Below are 18,309 nucleotides of genomic sequence, written 5' to 3' on the forward strand. Positions count from 1 at the left end.
TATAGAATTTTAAGAATATTGTGTCATTTTCCACTACTTTTTTCTAAAGACAATAACAAAGTCGACCTGTAATTTCATGTCAAGTCACGTGATCACCTGTGTAACATGGAGGTTTCATTATGCATGAAAATCTTTGATTATGCACTGACAGCGCCAATGTCAGTAATCGTATATGTAATGGAGTGCAGGTTTTTTACATAACCATACTTACTGCCTCTTATCATATATATAATACTACACACCTACTTTAGTAAACCTGATATTCAAGTGACAATCATATATCTAGCACATACTGATATAATTGATCTGACAGTGGTACACGCCGGGTAAGATAATACAAATTTACGGTCCTTCACGATAACCAACCACATAAGATAATACCGGTGTTGCTATACAGGGGCTGAACCATAGGTATGTAACTCTATTCATTTATCAGAATTTATTTTCCTGTAATATTTGAGCTACAAGTATAATTGACATGTAAAGGTTCCTATACAAAAACAGAATACAATACTAAATTTGAAAACTCAAATGACTTGATAATATTTTGTTTCATTCCTTATAGGTTTCATTCCTTATAGCGAGGCAATGCCTACTAAAAAAGACCACGTTCTTTTTGGCGCAGCAGGAACCGTAGGTGGCGCCATTGTAGCATGGCGTACTTTGTTTCCGTGGATCGGGGATGACATGACTACAATGCTGGGGGTCAAGAAAATTGGGGACAAGATGAACTCTGACCTTAATAATGGTGTTTTCCTTATCGACAAGTTCGAGGAACATGTAAGAGCGCACCCAAAGAAGGTATTCCTGTATTTCGAAGACAAAGAATACAGCTATGAATTCATTGACGCAATGGCGAACAAAATGGCCAACATAATTCTTGGTTACGACCTGAAACCTGGTGATACTGTAGCCGCCATGATACAGAATGAGCCATCCTTTGTCTGGACGCTACTGGGTATGTATACCTTTAAAGGAGGAGTATCAAAGGAACCATTATATGGCTCTCCATTATAAGTGTGATAAAGATACTCTTTGTCATCTATTCTAATGATCGCGCTTTTGTGCTCATTGGAATTTCAGCAACCAAAGGATTAAAAAAAATAACGAATAAATCTATTGAATTCTACATAACGTATTATAGGTAATAAGTGCAAAATGGTAATTTATTTAAGCATGCAATTCAAAAACAATGTTCATTGTTAATTTGATTTTTTGTTTGTTTTTATCCAACCATATCTTTATTGTAGTATCATTTCCTCTTTTTATGATATTCATTTTATTAGGTCTACAAAAGATAGGTATGGTGGATGCCTTCATCAACTACCATCTGACAGCCGAGCCTCTTCTTCACTCTATCCGGGCTAGTCAGGCCAAGGCCGTCATTATCGGCTCGGGTATGGTGATAGCAGACGATAATATCATCTAAACATTATAAAACGTTTAGTACATTTTTGATAATAAACTATGATGTTTATAGTGGAAATATATGTCGTATTGTTCACCTGAATGAAAGTATTACTAATGTACAACAATTTATGTTCACTCATTATTGACCAATCAAAACACAGCCTTTTCAATGAAAACTCGGTTTCAAGGGAATTATTTTGTATTCTATGAATTTTCAAGTTATTTTCTCATTTTAAATTGTTGGAGCATAGATATAGTGGAAAATAGTTTGATGCAACGAACACGGGTTGAATCCTCAATTATTATGAAATACTCTTTTTCTATGAAAACATGAGATAAGCGAATAAATTACAATTATCATCATTCAGAGAACCATGTCGATATTCATTGTGAATTGTACATCCTAATCATTTTACAGGAGATGGAATGTTAGAATCTATAGAGGAAATCCGCCATAATTTACCAGCCAAACTGCCCATTATCGTGCAGGGACGTTTACCGTCCGAACTTCCTCCGGGATACCATTCATTAGATTACGCTTTGGAAAGGACACATCCTCTTCCGGTTTGTAAGACTCTACGCTCTCACGTGACTATGATGTCTCCGGTGTGTTATATCTACACGTCTGGTACAACAGGTAAACATCGAAAATGTCTTATAACAAAAGTAATAAATGAAACCAATACATGTCTGATGACGAAAAAAAAGTTAAAAATATTGTACAAGGAACAAAATAACAAATATCTGCTCTAAGGTTATAACAAAAATAATTAATTTCCGATGAAAGGATTACAGACTTTTGGTTTGAAAATGAAAGTCTACCATCAAAGTGATATGCACATGTACTCCTTCCTTTGTTTTTCGAGTAAGGAACATTTTTCGTATCGTAAAAATAGTTGTGTATGTTGAAATGTTAATATTGACGTCTGTTTATCTGTTTGCCACCGCCCCCTATAGTCTTGATGTATAATGTATGATAATGTATTAAAGATCCTCTCTGTTGCAAAGTCATTTTTTATAATTATTTCAAACATGTTTTTCAAAAATAGATATTTGGAAATAAGAGTTCATACCAAGTGTAAGAAATGCTCTTCACAAAATGGCCGCCAAATTGATCATTTCCAAAACATAGCTTATGCAAAATTATGCAAACAATAGAAGATTCATTTCTGACAACTTGCTACAAAAAGAGACAATTATGCATTGAAATCACAAACACTATTTCATTAATGTTGAAACTTTGCCAGATGCATTATGGGATCGTCATCATAACAGTCGCATTGCTTCTGATTATGTTTGATAATCAACGCTTTTTTGTCGTGAGTCGTGACTGAACGATTGTATGGTAGGTATTTAATTTAAGATATGTCTAATTAAATCTCCAATGTATAAACATACGTCTTTTACATTGAAAAATGCTATTATATTTTGTGAAATTTCGTCAATGTAGCTTAATTACCAAGTACACTTCCTTAATTTGACGATATGCTTTCACATTATTTTATCATTTAATACTTACAACTGTTTTGCTTTCATGTAGGTCTACCTAAGCCAGCCATATGCAACCAAGCGAAGGCAATCGCGTCATCAAAGATTTGGGCCTGTTTCGATTTCAATGCCAATGACATTTCGTACGCTGTAACGCCACTTTATCATAGTGGGGCGACAGTATTAGCACTTTTCAACACCATCGCGGTTGGTAAGCATAGTAGTACAAAGGAAAGACAAAATTAAAATTCAAGTATTCTATTATACATGTAGATAAGAAAGCGAGGTGGCCGAGTGGTGAAGAAGTCTCGGCGTTTTTGGAATCCCATATGAGACGGATATTTGGTATTGATAGTTGGTCGGTGTTTTTTTTTTTCGGATACTCCAACTTATCTCCTCCTCCTAAATATGACCCTGGCCAGCTGTTATGAAAATTTGCAATTTATTCATTTCCATTAAATTGTTCAGAAGCTGGTGATACATGTAGTATTAACGGTACATTAAAACCATTTGCGACCCTACAAAATGATCCATCTCAGTTTTAAATTCACATTTTAAATATCAAAAGTCGTTTGGGAAAGGTGTTGGACTTCTAAAGACACTGTCGGAATGTTTTCGGTGAAATGTTCAAACTGCTATGAACAGCTTCTTATTTGCTTAAATATCATGCTTTAAAATGCTTGAGGTGTGTAATATGGCGATCATTTTAAAATCATACTCGAAAGATCCCAGCTAAATCATTCAGTCTAACATCTGGACGCATTATCGTATTGTATTGTTACATAGGCTGTACAATGGTACTTTGCCGGAAGTTTTCCGCCCGCCATTACTGGGATGATTGCCGGAAGTACAAGGTTACCGTTGTTCATTATATCGGGGAGCTCTTTCGGTATATACTAAAGGTTCCAGAGGTAAGCACTAACTATTATTTGAATTGAAAGCCTGCTTTCTGTGGGGTTTTTTTTGACGAAATTTCTGCCATCTCCCATCTCAATACACAACAATGCGAAAAATGTCACCCGCCAATGCGACAAAATCGCGCTTCAATACGAAAGATTTCGCGTACTGTTGCGTTGGCGCCTCTGAAATCATGCCACGATACTTTTCACTTCGATTTCAAAATTCACCTAAATGCACGGCTTTACTCCTTCAACTGTATAATGATATCATGTTCCCATTATGACCATCTGACAATTTTGTAACTTCTTCCTTTTGCCTCCGTTTTATTGTTTTAGTATAATTTTGCATTTAGCAATAGTATCAAACAATTATAAACAGATAGATTTTGTCCACAGTCTCCATTGGACGGTGTCCACAACATTCGCGTTGCTATGGGTAACGGTCTGAGGATGGATATATGGAAGAAATTTCAGGACAGATTCAAGATCCCTGTCATTGTAGAACATTTCGGAGCTACCGAGGGAACATCAGTTACAATAAACCTTACTAATAAAGTGGGAGCCATCGGTAGATTATCACCATTCATGGTAAGATATTGGGCGTAACATCTTACGAATCCTTCCAGGGATGTCCCCTAGTCGTTGGTAAGATAATTAAGTAATGTCTTACCCATCCATTTGTTGGGTAGGTGTTGTCTCCATACCAAAACACATTAGAGTACTAGACGACAGTTTTCACTCCCTGCAAAGGCTCTGTGTTTAAAGAATGGTTCGTTCGAATAATGTTGGTATAAGTTTATCCAGTTTGCTACCTTCTGGTAAACTTTGGCACTATCCTTTAGTAAGATAGCCAGATACATGTAGATACCCCTAGCATACGAAAGCATACACGATATAATCATAAAGTTATATGTGCCGTAATTTTCACACTCACGAATCAAGATGGGCTTTTAATATGTTATTCAGCACCAAAATTTACCAACTTTTTGAAAATTACAGTGCTTTCAATGCATAGGTTTTGATTTTACATGTACAAATAAGAGCTGAAATTGATTTTTGGCAGTACTGTCAAAAATCATTTATTTACATCAATAGTGAAGTGAAATGAGTACATACGGCGAGACCATGAAGCCAAATTGTGGTCTACAATTTCATTACACATTTTCACAATGTTTTTAGTAATTGCAAAGTGACTTCTGCAGGTATGTTTTCATTTAAACATATTTAAGGCATAAAAACAACAATTTTACAGTACAAAATTTCTGTGTTATAACTAACGTTTATAAGTCATCTGAAGCCATTTGAATGATTTTTACAGCTTTATTCATCAAACCTTATGGTTTTTAATAAATTAATGATGAAAAAATAACATTTCAAAATTATCGCCCAGTTACGGCACATATAACTTTAACTCAAACATGATAATGTAACAACATGGACATAGGATACACAACGAATTCATCTTTAAATGTCACTGTTACATAAGTCATTAAACAAAACAAAAATAACATTTTACGTGATGTGTCTAGACTGATTCCCTTCCCTTAGTTCTCTACTCTCCGCCAGGTTGCGCTCGGCTGGCTAGGGTCCTCAGTGAAGCGTACGCAAGGGAGGTAACTGAGGCGGGAACCAGTCTAATGATGTGTCGAATACATGATTGATATGTATTCTTTACTCTTTCTTTTACAATAAGGACGAAATCATCATAAAAAAGCTTACAGATGAGCAAGGGTTGTATTCCTTGACTGGCTCGTTTTAACAACAGTTGAATGCAAATAGATATGTTTGCATTTTCGTCATAGCGCAGTTTTTTCATTTCGTTTATTTATTAATTCACTTATCGGTTAGTCGGAATCTTGTGAGCATCAATCACTTGTTCAAGTTGATGACATCAGAAAATCCTTTTAATGGTGCCGTGAACCACGGTGTGGGAGGAGCAGGGGATTGTAGTAGGGAAGGGGAGTAGGCGGACGGTATGGGTCTATATAACGACCCAATGACAATCTGATCTATTGTCACAGTTTGAAGCCAATGCAACCATAATTTAATTAAAGTATAGCTATGTAAAAATATAGCATGTTTTGATTCTCTTGTTCAGAGCTTGAAAGCATCATTCAATGATAAAACATGTTTTTGTGGTATATTTTATAGCGACTTGCATCTAAATACAAGCTGTATGTCCCAGTACGTGTGATACGGTACGACCGGGTCAAAGACGAACCCATCAGGGGGAAAGATGGCTTCTGTATCGACTGTGGCGCAGGTCTGTTATAAAGGGAATTCTGAGGATCTTGAATACATAGAAGGGATATTATGAGCGGGAAATGATTTTATAAATTTGAGAATGATAGAATTAAGTGTCTTTTTGCTCATAGTGATAAAAAATACTGACAGTTGAGGTACATTATATATCGAAATAGTTTGTCTATTTTTGGATGTTCGTCGTCAAAACAACGGTGTCGGTTGCCAAGACTTCCTTGAATTAAAGCAACGTGTCCACGGCTTTGTCCATATTACATGATATATATGTGTCATTCGTTTGCTCCCGCTTTGGAAAGGTCATTGTTTTAGTGTGCCGCTTGCTGTAAAATAAATTGGGACTTTAAAGAAATTAATTTAAATCTAATATCCTGATGCGTAGATAAAAATGTAAGTATTTTCCAGGAAAGCACAGATCTCACAATATTTTAACAAATGATTTTTGTGGAATGTTCAATGACTTTACAGGTTTATAGAAGATGTACTCTGTTTACAGGCGAAGAAGGACTGATTATATCTGGAGTACCGGAGACAATAACACAATTCTATGTAGGATCCAAGTCTATGAACGAGAAAAAATTCCTTCGAGATGTTTTTGAAAAAGGCGATGCCTTCTTCAACTTTGGTGACATAGTATTCGTCGATAAAGATCACTATCTGTACTTTCGCGATCGTCTCGGGGACACATTTCGGTTTGTATTTCATATCTTACAAACCATTTGTTGCTAGTAGTTCTGGTATCAAATTCAATGAAGTAAGGAGGGCTTTTACAGCTGTTGTTCTCGGTTGATTTGTAAATCACGTTACTGGGTAATGAAGTAGAATATAACATAGTTCGTTTTCCTATAATGTATCAGCCATCGGCTGTATTTATAGAATGCAATATTGAAATGGCTGTATCAGAAATTAGCGATGATAAAGGTATTTTGCTAGCACAGTTGTTATGTATTTGCATTGCCTATAGGAATTATTTTGTGGCAGTATTTCATTTTCCTAAATCCTAATATTGTGACATGTCAAAACATCATAACAAGGTTGTTCTTCTATTTGCTATCACAGCTGGAAGAGTGAGAACGTGTCCACTCGAGAGGTGGCGGAGGTGCTGAGTACACTGACGTTTATACAGGATGTTAACGTGTACGGCGTAGAAGTACCGGGTTAGTAAAACACAATATAGACCGCAAAACTGTTACCTCACGGGAAGTACCCGGCGCTGTGATTCATGAAGTTCGCAGACCACATTTTCGAAATATAAATATTTTACCGTGTATCCTATTCTACATCATTTCTGGATATTTTTCGTACATGTACATTCCAATAGCTTAGTAACTTTACTATCATATATTAAGATTTCTCAATAAAGATCGTGACCAGATAAACTGAATACACATGTAGCTTTGTTAATCATGAGCTTAATATTGTAGATAATGACGGAAGAGCTGGGATGGCCGCCATACTTTTGAAAGAAGACAAAACTGTATCGCCGGAAATTCTACGACAAATCTACCGAAAGTGTGAAAAGTCACTTCCAAAGTATGCTAGACCGATATTTCTGCGGTTCCAGACTGATTTCGAGGTCACTCAAACAATGAAACATAGGAAAGTAGACCTTGTCAAAGAAGGTTACAACCCAGAAAATACAAGTGATCCTATGTTCTGTATGGACGTGAAAAACAAAACATACTCTTCTCTGGACAACTTGTCATATCAGCAGGTCGTCAAATCGAGACTATAGTAACATACTTTTATCTTGAAACCTCGTCAAATCATGCCATGAAATCGAGACTGTTGGAGCATACGTCTGTACTTTACGTGTACAGCCATGGATACACTAGGTTCGAAAGAACATAGGTCATTGAACAAGAACGCTTTGAATGTTTGTGAAATGGTATTGATGAATTAAAATGCTGTTTGTTTGTAATTGAGAGCCGTCCTCAAAAAGTTAATTTTGTGTTTATGTACTACAGAGTTGTATGCCCTTGCGGATAGGTATTGATTGTTAAGTGATGTGTTTGCGAGTGTCAAGCCATACTTGTCAGGGAAAGCGACTTGAAATCTCACTCACAAAATCCTGGCTTAACAATAAATACCTAACCGCAATGGAGGTAACTTTAATATGTAACAATGAATAAAGATACTGTGGTTGTTGTCTGTACGGTATAGGTATGCAGTCAATGTAAAAATTAGACAATGGTAAATCAGCATCGTTCTTAGTTCTTAGAACGAAAGGAATTATTTAGAAGCAATATTTGACCGGAGTTATGTATGTGCTACCTTATGTACCCAGTTCGTGTAGACCAGCAAAACCTAATAATATTTATGTTTATGTTGTATAAAACGACAAATTGAAAAATTACTACTAAGATATGTTTTGGTTCGGGAATAATAGCATATAATTAGGATGATCAAATATAATTTTCCTGCTGATAAAAGAACATTGATTACATGTTTTCAATAATAAAAAACAAACACTATTGTGTAATAATAGTTTTTTATTGTCAATCGAACGTGTATCTCGAAGAGCACTTTGCTAATACCAGATATTTTGTTTAACTTTTAACTGCAATATTCTTTATGCTTTTAATTTCATTTCCTCAATCGATTTCCAGTTAGAATTACTTCATTAACTTTTAGCTTTTTATTGATCTTGATGATTAGTAATTTGATAATGGGAAATTATATATATCTGTTTGTCGTCCTCATTTTTGTTTTCCATGACATGAAATAATTTGGTTTAACCTTAATTTCCAGGATGTTCGGTACAAAAGGCGAGATTCCGTCATTACTATTTCAATGACAATTGATATAAACAAAAACAATAAACGAATATCTCATAACATACAATATCATATTGGCTTTTCCTAAGAAGCCGTAAGGATTCATCCTTGGTCCCAGGTGTACGTCGCGCTATCGCTAACTATTCCTGGGATAATAGGCTTTATTTGCTACGATATTATGAGGATCTGGAAAAAGTTAATAAAATTTATAACAAGAAATCCTAGAAAGATCTGGTGCTAACGATGGGCTATGTAAGTGACACAAAAAACAATGCACTCCAATTGTCAATTGTTAATTGATACTGGTTGTCATGTTGTGCTTGGATTTGTTCCAAAATGCATATTCAGATATCTGAATAAGCCTCACAAGTTTAATTTGAGAAAGCTTAAGACTTCCTCGATGAGAAAGCTATGAAATTTATGAAGACTGCCTATGTTGTTTCGTTTTCTTTTACAAAAAGATGACAAACAATCGGGACAAGAAAGATCTATAAATGAAATTTCATAAGAGCCCTTTGACACTTTCTGAGAGAAAGCCAAACTTCAATTATCAAAATTGTTGACATATTGAGTCCAAAATGCAATATGTACAACTACCATACATTGTTGCAAAGACAAGAGACTATGGACCTAGACAATATTGACAGGCCTTAGATACAAAAATCACTTTTATAATCAAATCAATATTTACTAGTTAAAACGTAATTTAGTGTATTGATAAACTTTTCTGGAATTACTTACAAAGCCAGTGAAAAGGACTATAGAGAGTAACCAACTAAATAATTTTACATAGACCACAATGTAAAGTTTTGTAATGTATTTTCAAAACAAAGGAATGTTAGTTACATGTAGCTATTGTTTTCTAAAATTAAAGTCAAAGTTCTCAAATAACACTAGACAGAAAAAAAGTTTGGGTCCTTCTGCTAAAACTCCAGCTAGGATAGCCATTTTGAAATAAGGTGCATTTTGCACTAAAATATCCTGCCTTTTTAAAAATATTTTAGCTATTTATTATCTAAATTGATATTTTGAACCTAAATTTCAATCTGAATTTCCAATTTCAAATCATTGTTATCTAGGATTAATAACAGTCAGAAAACATTTTTACTTTTGAAATCAACCAGCCAATCAGGGTCCTGGGCTCAATCTTGTATATACAGGGATAATTTCGAAGTTCTTTTTTAAAATTTAGTTGACTGTTCCCTATACGCATTACACTAGTGATTTGTGCAAAAATATAAAGGCGAGTTTACCAGATAAAAGATGAATTATATGATAAAGGTACATTTGTGATATTGCTATCGATTTTGACCTACATTGATAAGACGTGTGTAGAACTCGAACTATACTTAATCAATGCAACATTGGATTTTACAGTTTGGCATAGTTGAATCAGTTTATAGGATATAATTACACTACTTATTATTATTTTTATTTTTTTTTTATTTATTGTTTTTTTGTTTTGTTTTTTTTTTATAGTTTTTATTACAGACAAGAACTGAAATTTGAGATCATGTCGTGCAAACACTTGTGTAGCGTGTAGGTTTCAGTATGTACATCTAGGATTATACACAGACAGCAGCAGACAACATGGCAGTGAGAATAGTTTTGTAATGAAATATATTTTCATATAATATTCGTACTGCCTCCGAAAGAGATCGAACTCGGGACCTCTATAGCCGAAATTCGATCTAGGTTTATTGCGGATAATATCATTAGTGTCACATAGATTATGCTGCAAATTTAAAATTCAATGATTTATCTAATATAGAAAATAAAGCACCAGGATTTCATTTACAAAAAGCTTGCAATTATAAGTTTCATATTTTGAATAAAAACGTATTAATTAAAAATACACCTGGTATTCTTAGCAACGATTTAAAGCAAAAACAACACATATTTTCTAAATCTGATCAAACAGTGTTATCCTTGAAATGTGAGCAAGCTTTGAACACTAGCATCAAATATTTGTTTTATTTTCTAAAGTATTATTGAAGAACATCTTCTGATGTTGGTAATTACGTTCTGTGGTTTTGATAATAATTACTTAGGAAATATCGATTTGTTGAGAACTAAAGATTTAAATGACCAAAACCATCTTGTTTTACGAAATAAGGAATAAATTACGGTATTTGGATAGTGTCTGCTTCACGCACCATTGTCTTAAAAGTGATGACGTCATAATGACGTCAATGCTTTTCAGCAGAATCAAATTACTCCTTTTTATTGTCCATACAATACATGTTTTATGTACCAAAATATCGTTTTTCTTGCTCATGTATGTCAAAAGTAATACCATTTTGAAAGTGTTACATGATTTACGGAACACTCGATCTGTACTTCAGTAAACCTGACATTCAAGCGATATGCCTTCTATATTTCGTTCTGACAGTGGTACACGTTGGGTACGATAAAAAAATAACAGCTTAGTCACGACGCACAGAGCATATCAGTGTTGCTATAAAGGGACTGATCCTAGGTCACTTTGTTCTCTAAAGATAATTTTATTTGCTAAACTTTTTGAGCTGAAATAAAATTTAAAAAAAAAAAAAAAAAAAAAAAACATGTCGAGGTATTTTTTAGATAGTACAGAGCCCCCCTGGCTGACATGCCTCACACTTATTTCATTTCATTTTAACGAAACCTTATTTCGTTTTGACGAAATGATGTCAACTCGTTTTAACGAAATAATGTTATTTCGTTTTAACAAAATACTAATTCGTTTCATCGAAATGTTATTATATTTAATCGTATTAGTATTTCGTTTTATCGAAATGATATTATTTCGTTTTATCGAATGGTATTTCGTTTTATCGAAATGCTATTCCCTTTAATTGACAAATTATTTCGTTTTATTGAAATAGTATTTCGTTTTATCGAAAAAAAAAATCGTTTTATCGAACTAGTAGTTCGTTTTGTTTTTGCATTTGTTATTTTGTTTTATCGACTTATTATTTCGTATCGTCCATTGACGTTTGCCGCCCGAACTTCCTCCAGGATTCAACTCGTTATATTACGCATTGGAAACGACACGTTTGCTTCCGGTTTGTAAGACTCTACGCTCTTACATGATTTTGATGTCTCCGGTGTGTTACATCTACACTTCCGGTACAACAGGTAAATATCGGAATGTCTTATGAAAAAAAACGTCTGATGGAATAAATATCAAATGTCTGATGAAAAAATTATGAGTGTTTGGAGAAACATATTTTAAATGACTGGTGAAAAATAGGAAATGTTTGTTTGTTTGTTTGATTAATTAACGTCCTATTAACAGCTAAGGTCATGTAAGGACGGCCTCCCATGTATGCGGTGTGTTGTGTGTATGTTGTGCGAGGTGCATGTTTTGGGAGACTGTGGTATATTCATGTTGTGTCTTCTTGTATAGTGGAACTGTTGCCCAATGAAATTAATAACTAATGTCTGATAAAAACATTATGAATGACTGGTGAAATAAAAAGTTTTTGATTAAATAAATACCAAATGTTTGATGAAATAAATACCAAATGTCTGATGAAATGAATACCCAGTTTTTGATGAATGAAATACCAAATGGTTGATGAAATAAATACCAAGTGTTTGATGAAATAAATACCAAGTGTTTGATGAAATAAATACCAAAGGTTTGATAAAATAAATACCCAGTTTTTGATGAATGAAATACCAAGTGTTTCATGAGAACATTTAGAATATCTGGGGAGACTAATAATAAATGACTGGTAATCAAGGCTCATAATTAAAGTAAGAAATGTCTAATGATTGAATAAACTTATGTCCTGATTACAAATTTATGATGACAAAATTAATAAATAATCTGAAGAAATAAACTGTCAACAAATACCCTGAACGACTTACTGTGTGGTAGCTATTGGATTTTAAAAAATGGTTCCAGTTAAATCTCACGTGGTAAAAAGTCTTATATACGTCATATTGTATTGTTTACATAGAAAAATGCTATTTGGAATATATTTGTTACAAATTTCTTCAATGTAGCTAAGAATTATGACGATATGGTAGATTTGAAACTATTTTATTTATTCAATATTTACAACCTGCCTCTATTATTTTATTATTCAATATTTACAACAGCCATATGTAACCAAGCGAAGGCAATCGGATCATCAAATGCTTGGGCTTGTTTCGATTTCAATTTCAATGACATTTCGTACGCTGTAACGCTACTTTATCATAGTGGGGAGACGACATTAGCACTCTTCAACACCATCGCAGTTGGTAAGCATAGTTGTTATTTATCAACAACGTGGCCCTCATACAAAGGCAAGACAAAATTTAAGTTTGTTTTAAGTATTCTGATAATAGATTAGGATGCAAAGTGGTCGATGTTTTTTCTTCAGGTATTCTGGGTTACTGCCACCACTTTACCATTTTATTCCTTAAATGATCCTGGTTGTTAAAAGGACTAATCAAACCAATTGTTTTGAGTGAAGTATTTTATAGTTTGACAGTAGCCTCCTACATGCAGCAAGTCAAGACGTTTTTTTTTTGCATTTTCCTCAGTGTGTATATCGTTATTCCTATTGATAATATGACAGAAGGCAAGGCCTTTAAAGGGCGCAGCCAGATGTTTTAATATGAACTATGCACGGCATCGGAAGAGCGAAGCTCTACTCATTTAATCTATTTTTTATTTAATGTAGAAGACATAATTTAGAAATAAAAGGACACACTTTAAACTATAGAGGTATATGACCTAATGATTATCTAGCGTAAACTCAAACAAATACACTCAAAGATTCAGAATTTTCTGTGTCCATTCAAGACCTGGAGTGCCGCGTATGCGAATCCTATGATTTCGCTCCATTTGTTGACGTTATGTGACGTCATGATGCCTTGTGCTCATCTTCGCCTTGGTGGATATTTGACTGCATTCTATAGTTTTTAATTTTCAAAGTGTTATTATTCTTATTTAAAAATTATAAAAAAAATGTTTAATTACTCCTGTTATGCATTTGCATTAGTTTAATATATATTTACTGGGGAGAGCAGTACCGGAGCAATGCACAACTTTCCCATCTGTATGAAAAAATGGCGGTCGCAAACTGAAGCTGTCAGTGTGTAGGATTGAATTTTGAAGATTGTGTTTTTTCCTATATTTTTCTTCGGGCACGAAGTGCGAAGCACTTTTAAGGTAACACATACACGAAAATGTAGGAAAAAAACACAAGGGCTGCGCTCTTATTAGACTCCTAACACTGCGATATACAGTCGTTTTCATGCATTATATATTCCTATATTCATTAAAATTGAACACCTACAACTTTTCCGAAACAAAAGATAAAGAACAGTAATTTAAAACAATGGCCTTAGTTAAGGCTATAACAACAAACAAATACAAGTCCCGACATCCCATGTGGGTCAGTTGCCAGGTACTGACCGCCAGTCGGTGGGTTTTCTCTGGTTACTTTGGCTTTCCTCTACCATCAAACCCGACACGTCCTTACGTAACCCTGGCTATTTATAGGACATGAAAACTACACAACCATGTTAACAGGGAGAATTCATATTCGCTGTTTTGCAATATTGCTGTGATTTTCGACTATAGCGCGGTAACTAAGACGACAGCTGGAAAAATAACACGACCCGCGTTATTGTAATTAACATTAAATTGACATTATTATGAGATGATGATAAACGCAGTATTAACAGGAAGTAAACAGAAAAAACAAAGGGTTTCAAATGAGATTAATATATTATGTGATGTATCTGACAACAACAGTAAGTTAGAAAATGTCAAACATGGAAAATTACTTGGTGTTTGCATTGATGATACCCTTACTTGGGATAAACATGCCCAAGATGTTATAAAAAAGGTGAATTTTAAAATTCATCAATTATGTCGTATAAAGAAATGTTTACCAATTTCATCTAGAATAACGTTTTTATAATTGTTTCATTTTACCTTACCTTGATTATTGTTCAAATGTTTGGGGACATTGTAGCCAGCTGTACATAAGCAAACTTGAACGAATGCAAAAGAGAATACTTCGTATTATTTTAGACGAAGATTATACCGTATCAGGTGAGGAACTTCTTTGTAAATTAAAATGGCTACCTTTTAGCAAAAGAGTAAAATATAATGAGTGTATTCTTATGTTTAAAGTTATTAACAAATTATGTCCTAATTATTTAGATTGTAACAATTTAGTATCCAATATTCATGAAAAGAAGACTAGATCAGCCACTTCAGGGAAATACTTATTACCTAGATTTAAAACAGAAAAATTTAAGAGCTCATTTAAGTATAGTGGACCATCACTATGGAATGATCTACCAGAAAGTGTTTCTAAAAATACAAAACTTTCCAAATTCAAATACGAATGCAAAAAACACTTCCTACATGTATCCAATAATCACTGTTTCATTTGCTTCTTAATACCAATTTTTAGTAAACTCAGCACTTTTTGTTCTTTTATCGTCTTAATAAACTATCGTTAATTAATCAAACAAAATCAATTTTAATACATGCTATAATAGCATATATTCTGTCAATTTTTATTCTTTTGTCATATTGGCATATATGTATATTAGACACTAATTCATTAAGATGTGTTTTTATTTTTCCATATATTTATGCACCATGAGCTTTATGAGTGCCTTTTTAATTTTTACTATTTTCTGTGATAATCTGACTGTGATATCCATTATAATAATACATGCAACGCTGTAATATGTATGGTCTATGATATATTCCATGTTGTAAATATTGTATATTTTTATGTCGACCACTTGGAAGACGAGTCTGTGACTCAAAGTGTTATCGACTCTAAATAAAGTCTATTAACATTAAATTGACATTATTATGAGATGATGATAAACGCAGTATTAACGGTAAGCTAATAACTTTTGCAACGCGACATCATTTCTTTTTTACATTCCCATTAAAAAAAGCCGTTTCGGAATGGTATTTGACCTTCATCAAGGGATATTTTTGACAAATATGTTGAAACAAAATATTTGCTGAAGTATCATGCTTTAAGATACATCAATTGTGTTTCAAACCAATAATCTAGCATCTTAAAGTCCTTTACAAACTATTTATCTATATATGCATTTTACTCAATATTTACTGATCATTTAGTGTAATAGCAGGACTCCTCATTATGATGATTTATATTCTCAAATGTTGGCTGTTCAATGGTACTTTGCCGGAAGTTTTCCGCCCGCCATTACTGGGATGATTGCCGGAAGTACAAGGTTACCGTCGTTTATTATATCGGGGAGCTCTTCGGGTATATACTAAAGGTTCCAGAGGTATTTACCACTTAAACATGAATTTTGAATGAAAATTTGTTATCCAAATAAAACATTCCGATTGCCATCTGGAATCTCACAACACAAAAGTAAGACAAAAGAAGGAACCCGCTAATAGGAAAGTGCAAGAGCGCGTCTATGCGAAAGAACCATGTGTCAGTGCGACTGAAATATTCTGTTGCCGACCCAATTTTATTGCATTGTCGCATTGGAGAGCTGTCGCAACAATGGGAGATGGTATACTTTTCACCTCGATTTTGTCGATTTCAAAATTTAACTAAACGCAACTCCCTTTATGTATACAAAAAGTGTGTGTCTGTAGCAGTTATGTCCATTTGACAGCTTTCTCACTTCTTCCTATGCTTCCGTTTTATTATTTTTGTATGATCTACATTTGATGCAAAATATTATTTGACAACTAATTAAAAGTAAATTTTACACACAGACTCCTTTGTATGGCGTCCACAACAATCGCGTTGCTATGGGTAACGGCATGAGGATAAATTTCAGGACAGATTCAAGTTCCCTGTCATTGAAGAACATTTCGGAGCTACCGATGGAACATCACTTACCATAAACCTTACTACAAAGTGGGAGCCGTCGGTAGATTATCGCCGTTCATGGTAAGATATTGAGTCCTTCCAGGGTTGTCCCCTAGTCCTTGGTAAGATATTTTGTCATACCCCTCCACTTGTTGTGTAGCTGAACACAACACAGTGCTAGTTAGCATACAACTGCAAAGGATTTGTGCTTAAAAATGGTTCCAATAATGTAGGTTTAATGTAATCCAGTTGTCTACATTCTCGTAAAATTTGACACTATGCTTAAGTAGCAAACTGGATTCCACTATAAGGAAATATACACGATTTTAATCTGATCACAATCACGAAAATGTACCAACTCGTACTAGGTGAGATCGTATCCGTCTGCAAATGTCCCTGGTTTGTTGTTAATTCAGTAAGCAAAAACATAAGATTAACGTGATGTGATGAATTCGTTACCATGTATTCTATACTCATAATTATCATTAAGAACGAAATTATCATAGAAAAATATACATTTCAACAATTGCGTAAGGGTTATCTTTCTTTACCGATATGAATTTCAACAACTTTTTAATGGTACATGTAACATAAATGTTTTTTCTCTCATACCTACAGTTGTAATACTGGCTGGACGCAATTGCTCGAACAAGCTTAAATCAAAAATGAACTTAAGTCTAAAATTATTAGCATTGATTGCATAATAGAAATAATCTAAATTTTGACTTTTATTTCGAGAATTCGGGGCCAGGTCTCGGGCAATACACACATGTCGCCTGAGGTTGTATTGCATGGCTAGAGCGTCAACAATATTACTATTTACAATTTTAATATTGTTTTCAGAAATCAGGCTTGGTTAAATTTAACAGATGCAAACAACGGTATTTGCGTTGAAAATACCACGCAATTTTCATGTAAAGAGAACTGACTCTCCGTCGCTTTTTACCGAATATATTTCAAAATAATGGATAATCTTTGAAGTAAAATTGCAATAAAACATAAAGGAATAAAAGGAAAATACTCTTTCATAATGATGTTGATACGAAGGTATAGATATTCTAACCCCGGGATCACAAAATAGTGTAAAACCCTCGACACGCGTCGGGTATTACAACATTTTGTGAACCTCGGGTACACTTCACTATCCTCCATATCAATATATGAAAGAGTATTATTAAAGTATTATTAAAAGTATATTCGTCGTGGCATAGTCTATATTATAATTATTTAATCACGTTTATTGATACATTCATTCGTTGGCTGCGTTGGAATCGTGTAAACATCAATCAGATGTTCGACCTTGATGACAAAAGAAAATCCTTTGAATGGTGCCATGAACCGTTATGAAAGGAGCAGGAGATTGTAGTAGGTGGGGGAGCAGGGGATGGGTCTATTTAGCGACGGAATGAATGACAACCGATCTATTGTCACAGTATGGTCAATCTCTAATTTAAAGATGCTCCACCGCGACAAATAGTATTTTTGACTATAAAAACAGGAACAGACTTTATCTTTTGTCAGTTACAAAAGTATTACTTTACACCAGTACCACCATTGAGAAGTTTGAGCTTCTAATTTTACTTTTAAGTATGAAAAATAATTAATTGCATCCCGAAAAATATCCGTGCAATATCCTTTATTTCATAGCACCAAAGGCGAAAT

General features: G+C 34.0%; 1 protein-coding gene and 1 pseudogene across 2 annotated transcripts; both read left to right on the forward strand.

The window, feature by feature from the left end:
- Window positions 1-274: 274 nt before the first annotated feature.
- LOC138333450 (long-chain fatty acid transport protein 6-like) lies at window positions 275-8,207 on the forward strand. 2 transcript variants are annotated; one of them, XM_069281828.1, is made up of 11 exons: window positions 275-411; window positions 582-958; window positions 1,287-1,397; window positions 1,829-2,047; window positions 2,951-3,109; window positions 3,685-3,809; window positions 4,194-4,385; window positions 5,949-6,060; window positions 6,553-6,748; window positions 7,116-7,213; window positions 7,481-8,207. In XM_069281828.1, exons 2-11 carry the CDS (start codon window positions 589-591, stop codon window positions 7,789-7,791), a joined length of 1,893 nt encoding a protein of 630 aa, XP_069137929.1. In that variant the 5' UTR covers window positions 275-411; window positions 582-588; the 3' UTR covers window positions 7,792-8,207. The 2 variants fall into 2 exon arrangements, with proteins under 2 accessions (XP_069137929.1, XP_069137930.1); XM_069281829.1 differs by having other exon boundaries at window positions 284-411; window positions 629-958.
- Window positions 8,208-11,910: 3,703 nt separating this feature from the next.
- LOC138332615 (long-chain fatty acid transport protein 2-like) overlaps window positions 11,911-18,309 on the forward strand; it is a 28,578-nt pseudogene continuing 22,179 nt past the window's right edge.

The sequence above is a fragment of the Argopecten irradians genome, chromosome 10 (genome assembly GCF_041381155.1).
Source record: "Argopecten irradians isolate NY chromosome 10, Ai_NY, whole genome shotgun sequence".
Classification (NCBI taxonomy): Eukaryota; Metazoa; Mollusca; class Bivalvia; order Pectinida; family Pectinidae; genus Argopecten; species Argopecten irradians.